At 46.3% G+C, this 18,165-nt stretch overlaps 1 protein-coding gene across 1 annotated transcript; it reads left to right on the forward strand.

Moving 5' to 3' along the window:
* The first annotated feature begins 157 nt into the window (after nt 1–157).
* On the forward strand, nt 158–17,961 carry LOC139563072 (collagen and calcium-binding EGF domain-containing protein 1-like). The gene is made up of 11 exons (XM_071381346.1): nt 158–503; nt 1,754–1,834; nt 13,064–13,116; nt 13,466–13,597; nt 13,804–13,941; nt 14,201–14,334; nt 14,543–14,663; nt 14,821–14,960; nt 15,135–15,170; nt 15,404–15,439; nt 16,052–17,961. The coding sequence occupies exons 1-11, from the start codon at nt 382–384 to the stop codon at nt 16,238–16,240; spliced, it is 1,182 nt and encodes a 393-aa protein (XP_071237447.1). The 5' UTR covers nt 158–381; the 3' UTR covers nt 16,241–17,961.
* The last annotated feature ends 204 nt before the right edge of the window (nt 17,962–18,165 follow it).

An 18,165-nucleotide genomic window follows, 5' to 3' on the forward strand; every position in this document is an offset into this window, starting at 1 on the left:
GTTTCCTTTTCGTCAAAGTCAGTTTCTTAAAAACAGGAATACAGGAATGTAATTCCGCTGGGGATTAGTGAGAGGAATCGCGCTCATCACGGCGCATGTCTATAAACCCGTCCAGAATCGCTAGAGGGGGTCTGATTCAGTGCGCAACAGTTGGGACAGGACTCTGGCGCACTACAGTACTGCGAGGAAGTTTTGAGTGCAGTAATTAATGTACATCGTCTCACGTGTTTGACCTCTGAGTATAATTATGATTTCTGTTAGCTTTAAATCAGTACATGTGCGACATTGATAAATTAAAACATATAGCTGTTTTGCAGAAGTGCAGCGTCTTCGTTCTCGAGGCATCAAGAAAATATAAACAAGGCTGTCACGGAGCTCGCCATGGACATGGGTCAGCTTTGCGCTGCAACACTCTTACCATTTGGTGCCATCTGCGTTGTTTTTATTTGGGATTGTGGTGCCAGTTCTTTAATAAAAACAAGATTTGCAGTGCTCACTTCAGGGTAAGTTGGTAGTCCGCGCATTTGTGAGGGAACGTTGTAGATATCAGTCTGTTATTTCCTATCAGAAAAAGAAATAAAATATACACTTGATCAAAGTTTAAGAAAAGTGCATGTAAATTCAAATGAAGGATTGGTAGGGAATTAATAAAACTGTCCGGCAACTTGCTATCCGGTTGGACATGGTGATGAATGTGCTATTTAGACCGAAAAGTAGCTGAATTTAATATGTATGTGTGATGTGTGAAAGACAATAAAAACAATGCTTTGCTTGTGAAAAACGTCGACAATCAGTCAAAGAAAGACCACCACGTTGCTCCAATCATCATGCCTACCTACCCAATGATCCGTGCGTCCGCAAGTAAAAGGCGGTTGTGATGTGATTGGAATATTGAATGAGATCACGCAAATACAGAGGAGTAGTTGTCGGAATCACTCAGTTGCATGCCATCTGTAAATTCGGCCCATAACGTGACATAGGTTATTAAGGTGCACATAGAGAGGTCTGGACCAGGGAGAGGGAGTTCATAGCCTACACACAATAGTTTGAATGAAGTGGGCAAAGTACAGACCAGAAGAACTTTGAAGCATCTAATTTTTGTCAGAAATGATCATTGAATTCCGTGCTATTACCTCTTAGTTCAGCATTCCAGTTGTAAACCATTTCATGATATTATTATTTCAGTTTATTTTTCCAAGAAAATGATAGACATCTGTATTTTCAAACGAGTTATTGTGTTTCTTAATCCTGGTCCTGGGGACCCAGAGGGGGTGCACATTTTTGTTTTTGCAAATCATCCAAAGCATTATGATAAATGCACCTCTTTGCAGGGTTATTAAACAAACGTTTTTCTTACAAAGAATGCAATCATGTGCTGGCCACTGCATGGCACAATCAATTTTCTTTATAACTTTCATTTTGAAATATTCTTACTGCTTCACATACAATAGTTGCTGCCATAGAATTGTGATTATGTATTGTAGCATGATGTACTACAGTAGCCATAATGCTTGGGAACTGCTTTCAAAGGGAATTATGAAATAACTGCCATAGAATTGTGATTATGTATTGTAGCATGATGTACTACAGTAGCCATAATGCTTGGGAACTCTGGCTGCTTTCAAAGGGAATTATGAAATAACTGCCATTTAATTGAGTGACTTTCTCTTTAATACCACTCCTATTACTATAGTAACAACATTGTTACCAATACACTTATCTCTCTTGTCTCCTTTCTCGTGGCTTTGTAAAGGGAGGAGTGTCCGGAAAACAAGGTAGTGACAGTGGAGTACCCCTGTATTACAGCAAGGGGCACGGATGGCACCTGTCTCAGGTAAGAGTGTCCCATCCTTTAAAAAGAAAAGGAGAGCCGCACACTCCAGGACAGGCTTTCCAAAACGTGGTCCTTTGGACCCCAAGAGGGGGTCAACTAATCATCAAGCTTTGATCATTTGAATCAGCTGTGGAGTGTTACGGCAAAAACCAAAACGTGTACCCCTTGGGGCCCAGAGGACCACGTTTGGGGAACGCTGCTCTAGGAGCTCAGATGCAATAATTTAATAGCAACGTTTCGACAGCCAAGCTGTCTCCATCAGGGTTTAATGACGAACACTGCGGGTCACTAATTTATATAGTTTCAAAGGACACACACAGGTGTCTGTAATCAATGCTTGGTGTGGCATGATTTCATTGGTCGATTTTCAAATATCAATAGAACATATAAAAAAGCATGAATGGATTACATACGATCATAGATACAATTAGGCTACATCATATAGGCCTACAAACACTTTATTTACAATGGATAACAAAAACACAATCACAGGAATGGCTTCAGATCAAACTTTATGTTGAGACTGAAGGGAGCGAGGGCCTTTAAATCAAAGATCCAGAATAAATTGTCAAGGTCACCCCCTCTCCTAGGGAGGGCGATGTGTTCGATGCCGATATAGTGAAGGGACGAAATAGGGTGGTTCGTTCCGAAAAATGTCCCATCCATCATCTTCACAACCATCCACCATACCGAATGTCCTTAGAATCGCACCACTCTACCAATATCCTCTGTGTCAATATCCTCCACACACACACACACACACACACACACACACACACACACACACACACACACACACACACACACACACACACACACACACACACAGGCACACGCACACGCACACACACACACGAGAAACCCCCAGTCTGCAGATCTGGTTTAAGTCCGAAGCATATGATCTGTGTACTGTCAAGGTTATACCACAGCAATAGAAGTTGTCTCATTTGATTTTTGGCTCCAGACGAGATGTGTGTGGTGGTGATGGAGTTTTAGCTAGTTTTCTAGTTTTTCCTGCCATGTCTCCCAGGCAAGCGTGGTAAGGACTGCCACAGGCTGCAAAATATCCTTTAGATGATGGCCATGCATGAAAATGATTCTGTCTGGTCTGCCTAACCATGCAAGCAGAGTGAGTTAACCATATAGCTCAGTGTGTCCTGGCAGTCTGCAGGCTTTCCCATGTCTCTGAGGTTGAGGTTAGCACAATTACACTGGGTTGTTATGGTGTCGGGCAGCAAACCCACACAGCCACTGAGACACATTTTTCTTCCCCTCCACGGTGGTTCCCCCCCCCCAACACACACACACACACAGTTGACAGTGCATGTCAGAGCAAAAAACCAAGCCATGAGGTCGAAGGATTGTCGAAGGATGCACAGATCTGGGGAAGGGTACCAAAACATTTCTGCAGGTTTGGAGGTCCCCAAGAACACAGTGGCCTCCATCATTCTTAAATGGAAGTTTGGAACCACCAAGACTCCTTCCTAGAGCTGGCCGCCCGGCCAAACTGAGCAATTGGGGGAAAAGGGCCTTGGACAGGGAGGTTACCAAAACCTGATGGGGACTCGGACAGAGCTCCAGAGTTTCTCTGTGGAGATGGGAGAACCTTCCAGAAGGACAAACATCTCTGCAGCACTCCACCAATCAGGCCTTTATGGTAGAGTGGCCAGATGGAATTTTTGTTGTTGTTGTCAAACGACAGTCAAGCATAGATCATCATGTCACCAGAATAAGACACTCAATATTTATTGGAAAGGAGCATCAAGCTCATCACAGTGCACTTTCATCAACCTGTGAAGTTCATCATAACTTATTTTATCTGTAGCCTAATAAACTGCATGGTTTTCCAAGTCGTAGTGGGAGGACCACACACCATATCATCACGTGACTCCAAGTTTACTTCGACATGATGGTTATTATATCAGTATTTGCACAAGGCGTTTCCACTGCCATTTGTCGCATAATACATTTTACTGACACAAACAGATCCCAACATGTCGAACGAACAAATTATCTGTCTGCATTTATAGAATTGTACCGAAATTCCGGTTTCCACTTCCTGTGATTTTTTTTCTATACGGTATGACTTTACTCGCATAAAAACTGTGGATGATAACGTGGTTACTGTTCATGTTTGTCTAGTTTGCTTCCAGACATATCTACCGGCTTAGTCAAAACGGCTTTGGGCTGCATTGGCATCAGTGAAATGTTCTTGCTGGGGTCCATGATATGATAATTTCTCTCTTGACTCACTTATGAACATGACATTTTTTTCTAAATGTACCATCCATCTTGTCATGTCTGGGCCTGAGTGGGGAAACTCTGAAGTAAACTGTTGTGAACTCAGTGTCTCACTGGGCCTGCCTGCCACACACTCATCAAACTTCTCAAAGAAATCACAAGAATTTACATAATATTCAGTTCATTCCTGCCCGACCACTAGATTTCCTCTGCAAACCCCAGTTAAACCCAGCTGTCTTAACTCATTATACAGGGTTGACTCTGTACCCATTCATATGCCTCTGTGACCGGGGTTCCATCAGAAATGCTATGTCTGAGCATCCCCTTTCCCCTGTGTGTCAACCACTTGGCTTTCAAGTGGTCTGTGTTCATTAGGAAGACAGATTCCGCTCCATGCCTGGTCACAATCTGCCCGTCCACACGACACAGCTTTTCTCTTTTAACTGTGACTCTGCCTTCGTTTGGAAGGCTGAAACCTTGACAGGCCCCAGTGTAGCCCAGAGTTTCCCAAACTGTTTTTGTACCAGGGGCTGTACCAAGGAGTAGTAGTACCTTGGATAACCCCTTAGAACTTGACTTTAATTCGGATGTCAGCCAACCATCTAATGACTGGTCACAAGCATCTCAGGGAATGAAGGTTGAGAAACCCAGGGCTAGTGTATGTGTTACGGGCCCAGGCCTCCTCACACAGGACTCCCTCCTCAGGGATGGGGGGCGATGGGGGCTGATAATGATGCCAGGGAGAGGGTTTCGGGTGTCATTGTCCCTCAGAGAGATGTGTAGAGTTTCAGCCATTAAACCCTGAGATAACTGAGCAGGGAGATGCAGAGTCTGGCTGGGACCTCCAGCCAGGCTACTCACACTGGCTGCATTCCCCTCGTCTCCTCTCCTTTCCTCTTTCTCTGAGTGATAATGTGTGTGTCCTCCCTGGTGTTAAAGAGTACATAGTGAGTGATAATGTGTGTGTCCTCCCTGGTGTTAAAGAGTACGTAGTGAGTGATAATGTGTGTGTCAGTTGAGTTTGCGTGTATGCATGTGTCCTAGTTTCTGGCAGCTGATAGTGCAGGCGATGCCTGGAGCGCATGCAGGCCCAGAGCGTATGTACTACGTAGCTACTACCTCCTGAGTGTTACACTCCCTCTCATCTCGCTCTCTTTATTTGTTTCCTTGTGGATTTACTGCATTAGACTTGGCTCTCACCTCTGTAGTGTTCTCTCTGTGGGCTCCGTACTCCCTCCCTCACCGCTCTGCTCCCCCTACATGTCGTCAGGCCGCGGTGGGGCCGGCTGTAAACAAGTCTGTGACACGCATGGCAGGGGGAACAGGAGGAGAGAAGGAAGAGAGTGAAGGAGGGGAGAAGGTGGGGAAAACGTTAAGATTAGTTTTTATCCAAATGAAATAAACCTGGATTCTGGCAATGCCGTGTGTTCACCTCGGCAGGGGGCTTGCCTGGAAAACCACGTCAAGGTCTATAAAAAGGACCAGGAAGGGGAAATCACAGGAGGGAGGGAAGCTCTATAGGCCAGACCTCTGGCTTTTATGAACCTCTGTATTCTGCTGCAATTGGTGCCCCGTAGTCCAGTTGATGTGGTGGAACCCCGGTAGAGTCAAAGCCAGTAGTGTTGGAGCTAAAGCTGTTGAAGTGTAATGAGGGATTCAACACCAGAACAGTACCATCTCTCTCTCTCCCTCTCTCTCTCTCAACATCGTTGTAGTACACGTGGCTTCCTGCTGTAAGGTCTGGAAACCATCCTATCCCACGGCCCCTGAGCTCACCGTGGAAGAATAAAGAGGGATGCAGCACAGGAGCGAGGGGGGAAAAAGTAGAGGGGGGGATCAGAACATACTGAACCAAGCTCTCACAGTCCCGTCTCTCTTTTGTGCTCTGGTTTTATCATGAAAGCAGGTGGGAGGAAGCAGGCCTGCAATGTCCTCAAAGTGTGTGTGTGTGTGTGTGTGTGTGTGTGTGTGTGTGTGTGTGTGTGTGTGTGTGTGTGTGTGTGTGTGTGTGTGTGTGTGTGTGTGTGTGTGTGTGTGTGTGTGTGTGTGTGTGTGTGTGTGTGTGTGTGGCTGGGGTGCAGAGCTGAACTCTACTAAGCCCCCTTGTGATTCGCTGTCCAGGGCACTGAGAGGTCTCCCCCCTACAAGCCATAAAACAAGTGACTATATAACACATACATCATACCTACCCTGGTAAGTCCTGTCTGTCAGTCAATCATAGTCAATCACTGACACTAAATTGATCAACAATAAACAGAGATTAGGTGCTAAAACGAGTCATGTCAGGGTCAGGAAACACATAGTGAAGAATGGGCAGAGACGATGTGATTTAGGTCCGGAGCAACAGGCTCCGAAGCAGTAACGAGGACCAGATGCCTCTGTGTGTGTGTGTGTGTGTGTGTGTGTGTGTGTGTGTGTGTGTGTGTGTGTGTGTGTGTGTGTGTGTGTGTGTGTGTGTGTGTGTGTGTGTGTGTGTGTGTGTGTGTGTGTGTGTGTGTGTGTGTGTGTGTGTGTGTGTGTGTCCAGTCAGGTCTGAACCCCACACTGTGCTCCACTAAGGTTCTGACAGGGTTACTATCTTCAGCCAAGGCCTCATCAGACTCACTACACCACAGCAGCCAGCGCGTTAGCCTCGAAATGAGGAGAGAAATATCTCACCACTTCCACCCAATGGTACAAGCATAGGTTATAAAAGGTTCACAGAGACATGTCTTCTCTTGACAAGAGTACATCAGGACAGCTCATTCACCCTAAACACATAGTGAAACTGGGATCTATCACACATTGTTTACATTACATCTAGGAATTCCATGGGGTGTCCTATTCTAACTAGTATACTTTTTTATATTTGGCATATCTTCCTCAGTGTGTTTTGAATGGCAATCAAGCTGTGGGGAAATGAAACTGTTTAATTTGTCTCACACTTGAAGTTGACATAAGTGTCTCTCTTAGCAATGCAACACTGTTCTGAGTACTGCCGTAATACTGTTTCATTACTGGGGAAATATGATCCATTTCTCTGTTTCTCACAAAACACTTTTTTTTACAAGGCCTGAGGTTCACTTCCTGTCTTTAATGGTAAGGTCTAATAAGTCTAATCATTTGCGTATATCGGTATTATTGTTGGACCCCAGTAAATATCAAGTAATCATTGTACATGTTTTTCTAATTAACATTCACCTGAACAGCGCTCTGTACAAACACAATGCCTGTTATTCATTACTGTTCCACAGAGCAGGGGTAAGCACATTTCTGCACGGCTATGATGTCAACACTAATATGTCAGCAATACAAATCACCCAGTAGGTGATTAAAGTTCTGTAATGGCATCGTCAGCATGTTGTTTGAAGTACAGCACAGAGAAGCAGCTGTGTACTGTGTAGACAGTAAATGTTTTTATATCACAGAATTATAAAGGGGGGATGCAGGAATGAAAAGGGAGAGATGAAATAAAGGAAGTTTGCAGTGGTAAAGATGAGGAGTTACAGTCAGACACAACAAACATAATCTCTCCATGCAGTGGGGCCATTTCAACTCTCCCACCTCCAGGTCATCTCCCTCTGAGTCCTGGAAGGTTCTGGAAGACTTTCATGTCTTATCAGTCCATTCCCTTCAGCCCTGGTTAAGGACTTGGTGTGATTTGGTTTCCTTTCCTGGCAGTAGAGCACTCACAGACACGTCATTAAGACAGATCCATCATTAGTTTGGCTTTAGACTCCCTTCTCAGTTACTGGCTGCTCTCACTACATTACCTGTAATCTGGACCTCATCTCTCTCTTAGGCCCTTTGTTGTCCTCATAGGGTCCATTCTTTCTCTTGCTGTCACTCTCCCTCTATCTCCCTTTACCCCTGTCTCTTCCTTTCCCTCCCTTTCCCTCTCTCTCTCTCTCCACACCCCCTCCCTCCCTCCCTCCCTCCCTCCCTCCCTCCCTCCCTCCCTCTCTGTCATCAGGTAAGGCTCCAGGCCAGGTCACATGTCTGTCTGTCTGTCGTTGAGAGGTTGTGAAGCTCAGAAGGGTCAGAGATGGCACATTCCTGGGGTGACACATGGCCCTGGGTTGACCCCAGGGTCACATAGGCCAGCGGACCTTCATATTGCCTGGGGGGAAACCGAGGGTAGGCACTGGCACTGGGAATAGACCTGGGAGCTTTAGGGCCTGTAATGAGAGGGGTCATAAAAGAGATGGAGAGTAACAGAGAGGAATAGGGGGCGAGAGAGGGGAGGATTTGTGTCACTCTCTGGCCCAACATTAACTGGCTATGGCTTTATGAGTGGTGTTATACCCTTTTCACACTACCGTGCAGACCCTAACCATACTGTGCTGGGCTGGCTCTGATATATTATTTTCACATTGTCCTTCCTAGCATGTTTCCAGCCATTATGGTTGATGTTTCACCAGGTCAGCCGTGGGAATAGAGATAGGTTGTTGGTATTTTAGAACAGGCATTGGTGATGGAGTGAGGCTCTGTGAAGACAGAAGCGGTAGGAGGTGGGTTTGAGGTGACAGAGGAGTGTTGGTGCTGTTTGGGAACTGTAACGTGGCTGTGCTTGTGGAAGTGGTGCAGACCTCCTGTGCTCTCAGTGAAAGCATCCACTGTCTGACTAACAGCCTGCCCCACTCTGATGTGTCCCCAGAGAGACCGCAGGCTGGAAGTGTGCTGACAGGATAAATAAACAGAGAGAGGACGTGCTCACATCTCAGCACACTAACACCTTCACGTGTATACTCACACGGCACAAGAACAAGACACTTATACACTAACACCCTTACATACCCACACACACTTTTACATAACAGCCTAACACCCTGCTGTATGAGGAAACACAGAGAAAACAACAGACCCTCTTAAAACGAACACCCTAATCGATTATACACACAGGACTGACGCTTTTACTTAAACAGAAAGACAGAGACAGATGAAGAGTGCACAACAAAACCTATTCCACCTCAGGAGACTGAAAAGATTTGGCATGGGTCCTCAGATCTTCTAAAGGTTCTACAGCTGCACCATCGAGAGCGTCCTGACTGGTTGCATCACTGCCTGGTATGGCAACTGCTCGGCCTCCGACCGCAAGGCACTACAGAGGGTAGTGCGAACGGCCCAGTACATCACTGGGGCCAAGCATCCTGCCATCCAGGACCTACTATACCAAAAATTGTCAAAGACTCCAGCCACCCTAGTCATAGACTGTTCTCTCTGCTACCGCACGGCAAGCGGTATCGGAGTGCCAAGTCTAGGTCCAAGAGGCTTCTAAACAGCTTCTACCCCCAAGCCATAAGACTCCTGAACATCTAATCAAATGGCTACCCAGACTATTTGCATTGCCGCCCCCCCGTTTTACAACGCTGATAATCTTTGTTGTTATCATCTATGCATAGTCACTTTAATAACTCTACCTACATGTAAATATTACCTCAATTACCTCGACTAACCGGTGCTCCCGCACATTGACTCTGTAACGGTACCGGGCCCCCTGTATATAGTCTCGCTATGGTTACTTTACTGCTGCTCTTTAATTACTTGTTACTTTTTATTTCTTATTCTTATTCGTATTTTTGTATTCATTTTTTTAACTGCATTGTTGGTTAGGGGCTCGTAAGTAAGCATTTCACTGTAAGGTCTACACCTGTTGTATTCGGCGCATGTGACTAATACAATTTGATTTGATTTGAGACAATCATCCATACATAGAGAGGCAGACTTATAAACAGGATAACATTCATTCAAAAACTGCAAAGCACACAGCACACACACACCCACACAAAGACATCAACATGACAGATATGTAAGAGCAGAAACACACACAGACACTGTGTCTCCTGTCCTGAAGTGTCGAGGGGTCCGTGACCTCCACCGAGGTCCACATCCTGTGTTTCTGACTCACAGAGCACCACATGAAGGACCATCAAGCACAAATGACACAAAAGCTACATCTCTCTTTCTTTCTCTCCTTCTCTCTCTCTCTCCCTCCATCCTCCTCCTCTCCTCGACGTGTCAACATCTCCCTGTCTCATTTCCTCCTCGCTACGTTTCCTCCTCCATCGCCATAACAACCCCCTTAAGTCATCTCCCCTCTCTCTCTGACGAGTCTGGGAGTTGACAGAGTAAATATGACACATAATGTTGCGTCACAAGACGCCTAATGATACTGTTGTCTCTCTTCGCTATCTCCCCCATATCTAGAAACAGAAACGCTATCTGATGTCCAGGGAGCAATCCTGTACTGAGTGAGTGGAACTGTTAATACATAGTGACTTCAGTCTGGTTTATGGAAAGCATCCTTCCAGATTGGTCTCTGCTCTGCTGTCTCTGTGTAACCTCAGTGCTGCCTGTCCAGGCTGCAGACGGTTGGGGGGGTCTATAATGAATATCCAGTCTTTGTAGCGCATTCCTGCCACGAACGCACAAATAAATCACGCCAGCCTGGATGGAAAACAATAACATTGAGCTCTCCTCCCTGGAGGGAGACCCTTGCTAAAGTACATAATCTGGAGTGTAAAGTGATCCTGCTCTAGCCTGTACTCTGGATCCTGTCTTACTATTTCTCCAGCGTCTCTGTGCTGTTTTTGGCAGCAGCATTGTAGTTTAGAGCCTGTGTAGGCCCTCGGTACGTCCCTCTCTCTGCAGGTAGTCACTGGGTCACCACCAGCACAAAGGAGGACCAGGGGGAGCACAGGGACAGGGATACCCAGGCATGGTTCTCCTAAGATGGACTCGTAGCTGGGTGACTTGCATGGTCAGACAGACCTGGTGGGTCTGTAGGCACTATGTTAGAGTGTGGAGCATCAAGAGAAGCAGTGTCTAACAGCAGGAATACCCTCAGGGTGACACAGGGACTCCACTCATCTTCTGAAGAAACTTAATCAGACAATATGCTTGCACAAGACATGTTGATGCAGAATGTAGAAACACAGAAGAATCGAGTGGGCAAAAATACCATAGAATCCGACCATCAGTGTTGATAACCTGGGTGTAGAGAAAGATACACTCGGTTCTTCAGCAGTACCCATATGATAACCCTTTTAGGTTACAGGTAGAACCTTCTGTAGAAAGGGTTCAACATGGAACCTAAAAGAGTTCTACCTGGAACCAAAAAGGGTTCTTCAAAAGGTTCTCCTATGGGGACAGCCGAAAACTCTGTAAGGTTCTAGATATCACCTTTTTTTAAGAGTGTACTCTCCTAACCTTGTTAGTCACCTGACCTTGATGTTTGTCTGTATTGTGAAGAGAGCAGAGAACTGAAGGAAGAGCCTGGCCTGGGAGCTCTCCTCCTCAAGGCTGTGTTTAACAGTCCTGTCAGTGTCACACATCACTCTCACTAATAACCCCTGCCCTTGTTTCCTGACATTAACAAGATGCACCCAATTACTGACTGCTCTGGGCCCCAGACACACACACACGCACACACATACGCACACATGCACACATGCACGCGGGGGAGCATGAGAAGCGGTTATCTCACTGTGGAGGACAGTGATGTAGCTTTAGTGGTTTGGTCTTTTCCCTTTAAGATCTGAGAACAGTGTTAATCAACAGAGACCCCTACATTCCCAAACATCAACAGACAGGTCATCACACTGTATAACTAATAACCTGAGCAGTTTATACAGACCACTGAAGAGCATGTATCATCAATCAGAGACACCTCTAGCATTTCATTTGACATTTTAGTCATTTAGCAGATGCTTTAATCCAGTTTGTGCATTCATCTTAAGATAGCTAGGTGGGACAACCAAATCTCAGTCATAGTAACTACATATTTCCTCAATAAAGTAGCTATCAGCAAAGAGAGCTAGAAGGTAAAGTTAGCTCACAAAAGGCTTTTTTTGTTGTTGCAGGTCCCAGATCAGATCAGGGGCAGTGTGGGGTCAGGTCTCTGTGTGACTGACAGGCTGTCTGTTGATGTTTGTTGAGCAGTTTAGCAGTGAACATTGAGAGCAGAGGTTGTGTGTTGATGTTATGAGTCGACACTCAGAGAGACCAGAGGCTGCCAGCCATAGCCTCCCCTTGCTGGCTGTACATCTTCAGCCCAGACAGACAGACAGACAGACAGACAGGGCCCACATCTGCTGTTCATTAGCCCAGCCTGGCCCTCTCCTCTCTGGGCACACTGACTGGAGGGACAGGAGGTGGCAGGCCTGGAGAGATATGTCCTTCGGGCCCCTGGCCAGAGCCCCCTAGCAGCCCCCCAGTACTGTCCCATCCCATCCCCAGCTCTCTCCATCACAACACAACACAGCTATGAGCCACAGATTAAAGCTCCAGTCCGTCATGTGGCTTTAATCAGGCCCTGGCCAGGCCCATAGTTTTGTAAGTTCATTCAGAAGAGGGAGTGGGGGAGGTTCTTAGAGGAGTGATTTAGGGTTATGTTGCATGGAGGTTGGAGAAGAATAAAAGCAAGTTGTCGTCTTGAGGGACCTTCAGTGAGGTACCATGCTAAATTCCCTCCATCAAAGAGCGTGCAGTTTTCGGGGCAGGAGTTGTGTGTTCCCCCCTACTCGTCTAGGGTCTGTGTTATTTGGGTTCTGTGATTCTATGAGTGTTCCAATATCCCTTTCCATCGTTTCTTATTCCGCAGGTCCATCCCTAATGCCTGTAACATGTGGTGTTTTGGTTTGCTGTGTGTGAGGATGATGCTCTTTGTTCAGCTGTCTCTTGACCATCTAGGCTAGTGCTGCTGGGATGTGGGGAGGGAGGTAAGGGATCTGGTGCTAATGAGGAGCTTTGGTCCTAAAGACAATTGACAGGCTGGGTGTTACCAGAGAGGAAGAGGCGAAGCGAGAGGGTTTACTCTTGTCAAAATCTGTCCACAATTAGCAGACTGATAAGCAGAGAGAAAAGCAGACTGCCTGCCTTCCCGCCTTTGGGACTACGACTCCCATTTAGTGGCTGTGTAGATCCGTTCAGTATGTGAAGGGAAGGATACAGCAGCTGGGAAATGAATTATTGGCTCATGCTACTGTCTGTCTGTGTGTTTATCCACAGGAGGAAATGCTGTGAGGGCTTCAGGTTGGTGATGGGCCAGTGCATACCTGAAAGTAGGTTTAAAAAATACAGCAGTTCTACTCACCCTAAGTCAGATACTTTACTCAGTGCCTGTAATTACACCTGGGCACCTGTACACAGACAGAATGCACATTACAACGCCAAATTAACCCATTACTGAACTGCAAATTGTTTCAAAAGTAAAATAGAATCTCATTCCATAAATTGTCAATACTCTACAATGACACACCATGACCAATAGAGGGCAACATTACACAGGAATACCCTAGAGGAATATTATTGGACATCCAGGGTTATTATTGAGCTGTTAGCTTTGCATGTAAGATCCTATCTGTGCATGTCCCTATTGAGGAACCAATCCCTCCCCTCTCTCTGCTCCAGATGTGGATGTGTGTTCTGGCTCCCCCTGTGAACAGCAGTGCACCGACAACTTTGGACGGGTTGTCTGCACCTGTTACCCCGGATACCGCTTTGATCGAGAGAGGCATCGCAAACACCAGACCTACTGTTTAGGTAAGTCCACTACCTGTTTATCTGCCAATCAGCTTTTTATCAGCCTGTTTATCAGCCAATCAGCACTGTTTTCTTTTGTATAAATCTTAATTTAACATCCTGCATCAGAGCAACCGCTCTTTCTCCATCTCTCTGATTAGAGCAGCCTAAATGCAGCCTTAATCAGGTGTAAAGTAACAGCTGGTGTTGTGTCTCCCACACCACAGACATCGATGAGTGTGTGGAGTCCGACGGCAGTGTCTGTGATCACGACTGCGAGAACACCGTGGGCAGCTTCCTGTGTCGCTGTCGCAGGGGTTACATCCTGGCACCGGACAAGCACTCCTGTATACCCAGTCACAACCGTGGGTGTTGAGTATACTACTATACTTTACTCCTACTGTCTACATGAGGCTGGCTACCGCAGCTACACTACCTCTGGGCTTAGCTCACTAGTACCTTCCTGTGTGTCTTCAGCCTGAGGGTACAGTACTGTATATGTGTTTGAGAGGGTGAACATAGACTACTAGACTTTGTTTTTGTGTTACTTATTCTGTTGTGTTACTTACTCTGTGACAAGCCTGTCTCTCTGAGAGTCTCTTTGTCTCTGTGTCTTTCTATCAGTGAGCTCGTCAGGGAAGTCTGACACCCTGATGAGTGCTGGCTCCTGCTCCCTCACCTGTCAGGACTTTGTAAACATGAGGAACAGCCTGCTGCAGCTCAAACTGAGGCTGGGCAGCACTCAGTCACCTAACCAGGTACATCTACATCACAACACTAACTACTGCACATCTTACTTACACTGGTGTTCCATACAAACACAGAGATACACTAACCAGAGATACACTAACTGTAAACTAGCCTCGCCAGACTTGATGTCTCACAATGGAAGTCTGACCAAATTCCGACTACAGTGAGACATGTTGTTGTACTATACTACCTGTGTGTGTACCTGTGTGTGTATAGGTGTTGTCTCCTGGCCTGGCTAACGGCAGTGATAAGCCGTCTGCTGGGAGGTTGGGGAAAGGTCCTGACACCACCGCCCTCCCTAGTCCTCCTGGCTCTCCAGGATCCCGTGGGGTCCCAGGTAAGAGTTGTCTGCTCTTTCTCTGAATCTTTCTAACTCAATCTTTCTCTCTCTCTCTGTATCTCTCTGTTTACTGCCTATGTCAGCTGTTTGTTGGCTGACATTCTGCAGGTTATCTCCTTGGTTCTTCTTACATCCCTTTATTCTTGGATCTCAGGCCACTCAGGAGTGCCGGGGGAGAAGGGAGAGCCTGGAGAGAGAGGCCTGACCGGCCCCCAGGGGCCACGGGGAGACATGGGCCCTATGGGCCCCGAGCCTGACCTGGAGTACATCAAGAGGGGTCGCAGAGGAGCTGTGGTAATCTTATTATTGCTTCCCCGATAACATGCTGTTGGGTCTATTAGTCCAAGCAGACCTCAACACATCCATAGCTGCAGAGATACATCATTACAATAAATGTTGCATGAGAGGAGCTGTAGCTCCCGCTAAAAACATTTAAAACCATATTTCTGTCTCTCCTTTTTCCAACAGGGACCTCCTGGCGCACCAGGCAGAGATGGACTGAAGGTCAGTATAACAGTCTATCCATGTGTCTGTGAGTGTTTAGTACATGCGTGTGTGTGTACTGTATGTGTTTAAACTATCCTGTAAACTTTTCAAAGCTGTTAACTGGAACACTAACAGCAACACTTTTCACCCCACTCTGAGAGCTCTGAGCTGCCGATGTGGACTCTTATAGAAGTCTGTGTGAACGTTGGAAGTATGTAACTGGACGTTTCTGGATGTTTTTTTCTCTTTAGGGTGACAGGGGAACTCCTGGTCCCAGAGGTCTACCAGTGAGTCTGCTTTCTATATTTGCCAGCTAGGCTTTGAAGTATTTTTAAATGCATTATCATCATTGTCAACTTGTTGATCTATTTGTCACGAACCAGCTCAAAGCCCGTAACAAAAGGGAGACAACGTGGAGATAAGGAATAACAAAATATATTTATTAACTAAGTACAATATACAATGGTGTGTGTAATCAGTAATCAGTAATGTAAGTGAGTGTTTTGCATGCATGAATGTGATAATGCAGGGTGTTGAAAGGTGCTAAAGCAAACAACCAAAAACCACCAAGATACACAACAAAATCTGTAAAGGTGTCTGCATGGAGAGAGTCTCTTCCATGAATGGGGAAGTGGTGTATTTATCCTGGGACACACTGGGCCCAGGTGTTTCCCATGTAGCTGACGACCCTCCCAACTCCGCACACCGGCATCCTAATAAGGAAACAAGAACAAAGAGAGAATACGGCAGACAGTGGGAGGGTCGTCACATATTCTATGTAGTATCAGATTCCAAGCATACAATAAATCCACCCTAAAGCATGCAACATACCTTACAGGTTGAAATCTAATTGACTGATGTGTGGACAGAGATATTAAAGCCTCCGTATCTTTCGCCAGGGACCTCCCGGCTCCTTTGACTTCCTCCTGGTCATGATGGCCGACATTCGCATTGACATCATCGAGCTGCAGGAGCAAGTGTTTGGGAAGAGGCGGGGCCTCTCCTTAGACAACCCAACCCACTCCAGCGGAGAGACAGGGTTCGGAGAGTGGGGCTCCGGACAAGGAGAGCTCATGCTCAATACCTGAACTCCATAACCCTGCCCACGGCAACTGTCACTCAAAACGATAAGCCAAAGGGAACTAATTAATCAACTGGCTCTTGTAAAGCAGAGACATTGAACTGACTGAACTGACTCCTTTCCTCCAGTGAAACCTTGTCTCTAAAACCCAAATAGGACTGTATGAGGTGAGGAGACCTCTGATCAGCTCTCTCTCCTGTCAGAGACATAGACTATAAACAAACGGAGAGAGAGAGAATGGCAAAGATGGAACCACTGACCCTCCAAACCAAACCACTGCAAGCTTTGCCTTGCCGCCTTCATGTTTCCTTCTAGCCTGGCCTGGTCTGGTCTGACTGAGGAGAGGGGGTATGCCTTTGCGTGCGAGGCACAGGGGGGTGATGGTTTTAGCCCTGTGTGACTGTGTCTTTGTGCGCTCTGAGCTGAACAGCTTCAAACACAGCAAGGGCTTTATCGTCTGCATCTCTTCCTGTTCCTGTCAAATCTGTACAGTCCGTGGAGAGGAGACTCCGGTCGGTCGCTGCCTGACACTGCTTACCTGCCCTGCAGGGCCTAGAACCAGACTCAGGCCCCAGACTGCACCTGTCCATGCAACAGCCCAAATCAACAGCTTTTATACTGCTGCCACTACACTACAGACTCTCTGACGCATCTTTAGAGATTCAATACATATACTACATTAGCAAAACTATGTGGATACCTGCTCATCCAACATCTCATTCCAAAATCATGGGCATTAATATGGGGTTAGTCCCCCCTTTGCTGCTATAACAGCCTCCATTCTTCTGGCAAGGCTTTCCACTACATGGTGGAACATTTCTGCGGGAACTTGCTTCCATTCAGCCACAAGAGCCTTAGTGATGTCGGGCGATTAGGCCTGGCTCGCAGTCGGCGTTCCAATTCATCCCAAATATGTTCAATGGGGTTGAGGTCAGGGCTCTGTGCAGGCCAGTCAAGTTCTTCCTCACAGATCTCGACAAACCATTTCTGTATGGACCTCACTTTGTGCACATGGGCATTGTCATGCTGAAACTGGAAAGGGCATTTCCTAAACTGTTGCCACAAAGTTGCAAGCACAGAATCATCTAGAATGTCATCGTATGCTCTAGAGATTTCCCTTCACTGGAACTAAGGGGCGTAGCCCAAACCATGAAAAACAGCCCCAGACCATTATTCCTCCTGCACCAAACTTTACAGTTGGCACTATGCATTTGGGCAGGTGGCGTTCTCCTGGCATCCGCCAAACCCAGATTCGTCCAGATTCGTTCCTGATGGTGAAGTGTGATTCATCACTCCAGAGAACTTGTTTCCACTGGAAGTTTGGAACTTAGTAGTGAGTGTTACAACCGAAGACAGATGATTTTTACGCGCTAGGTGCTTCAGCACTCTGCAGTCTCATTCTGTGAGCTTGTGTGGCCTACCACTTCGCGGCTGAGTTGTTATTGCTCCTAGACGTTTCCACTTCACAATAACAGCACTTACAGTTTGACCGGGGCAGCTCTAGCAAGGCAGAAATTTGACAAACTGACTTGTTTGGAAAGGTGGCATCCTATGACGGTGCCACGTTGAAAGCCACTGAGCTCTTCAGTAAGGCCATTTTACTGCCAATGTTTGTCGATGGCGATTGCACCTGTCAGCAACGGGTATGGCTGAAATAGCAGAATCCACTAATTTGAAGGGGTGTCTACATACGTTTGTATATTTAGTGTAAATAAAAAAGGAACCATTTGAAAGTTTCAGAAAGTTCTTTGGATATGTTGGTAAACGTACTCTTTTTTGTTGTCGTTAATGTTGAACTTCCCTACTCAAGATAGGTACATATATGGTGTGGAGTGGACTCTCTTAATGCTAGCTATTGGTCTACACCTTAGATCACCTTCTAAAGCATTATGTGTGTCTCTGCTTGTGTGTAAGTATGTATATAGTACACCA

Source organism: Salvelinus alpinus, chromosome 33 (genome assembly GCF_045679555.1).
Source record: "Salvelinus alpinus chromosome 33, SLU_Salpinus.1, whole genome shotgun sequence".
NCBI lineage: Eukaryota > Metazoa > Chordata > Actinopteri > Salmoniformes > Salmonidae > Salvelinus > Salvelinus alpinus.

Bases quoted from the DNA above. Each gene is read 5' to 3' on its own strand.
- LOC139563072 (XM_071381346.1), top strand. From the start codon at position 382: ATGGACATGGGTCAGCTTTGCGCTGCAACACTCTTACCATTTGGTGCC. The intron at 13,117-13,465 runs GTAGGTTTAAAA...TCTCTGCTCCAG, and splicing joins GGGCCAGTGCATACCTGAAA to ATGTGGATGTGTGTTCTGGC. The intron at 15,171-15,403 runs GTCAGTATAACA...TTTTCTCTTTAG, and splicing joins CAGGCAGAGATGGACTGAAG to GGTGACAGGGGAACTCCTGG.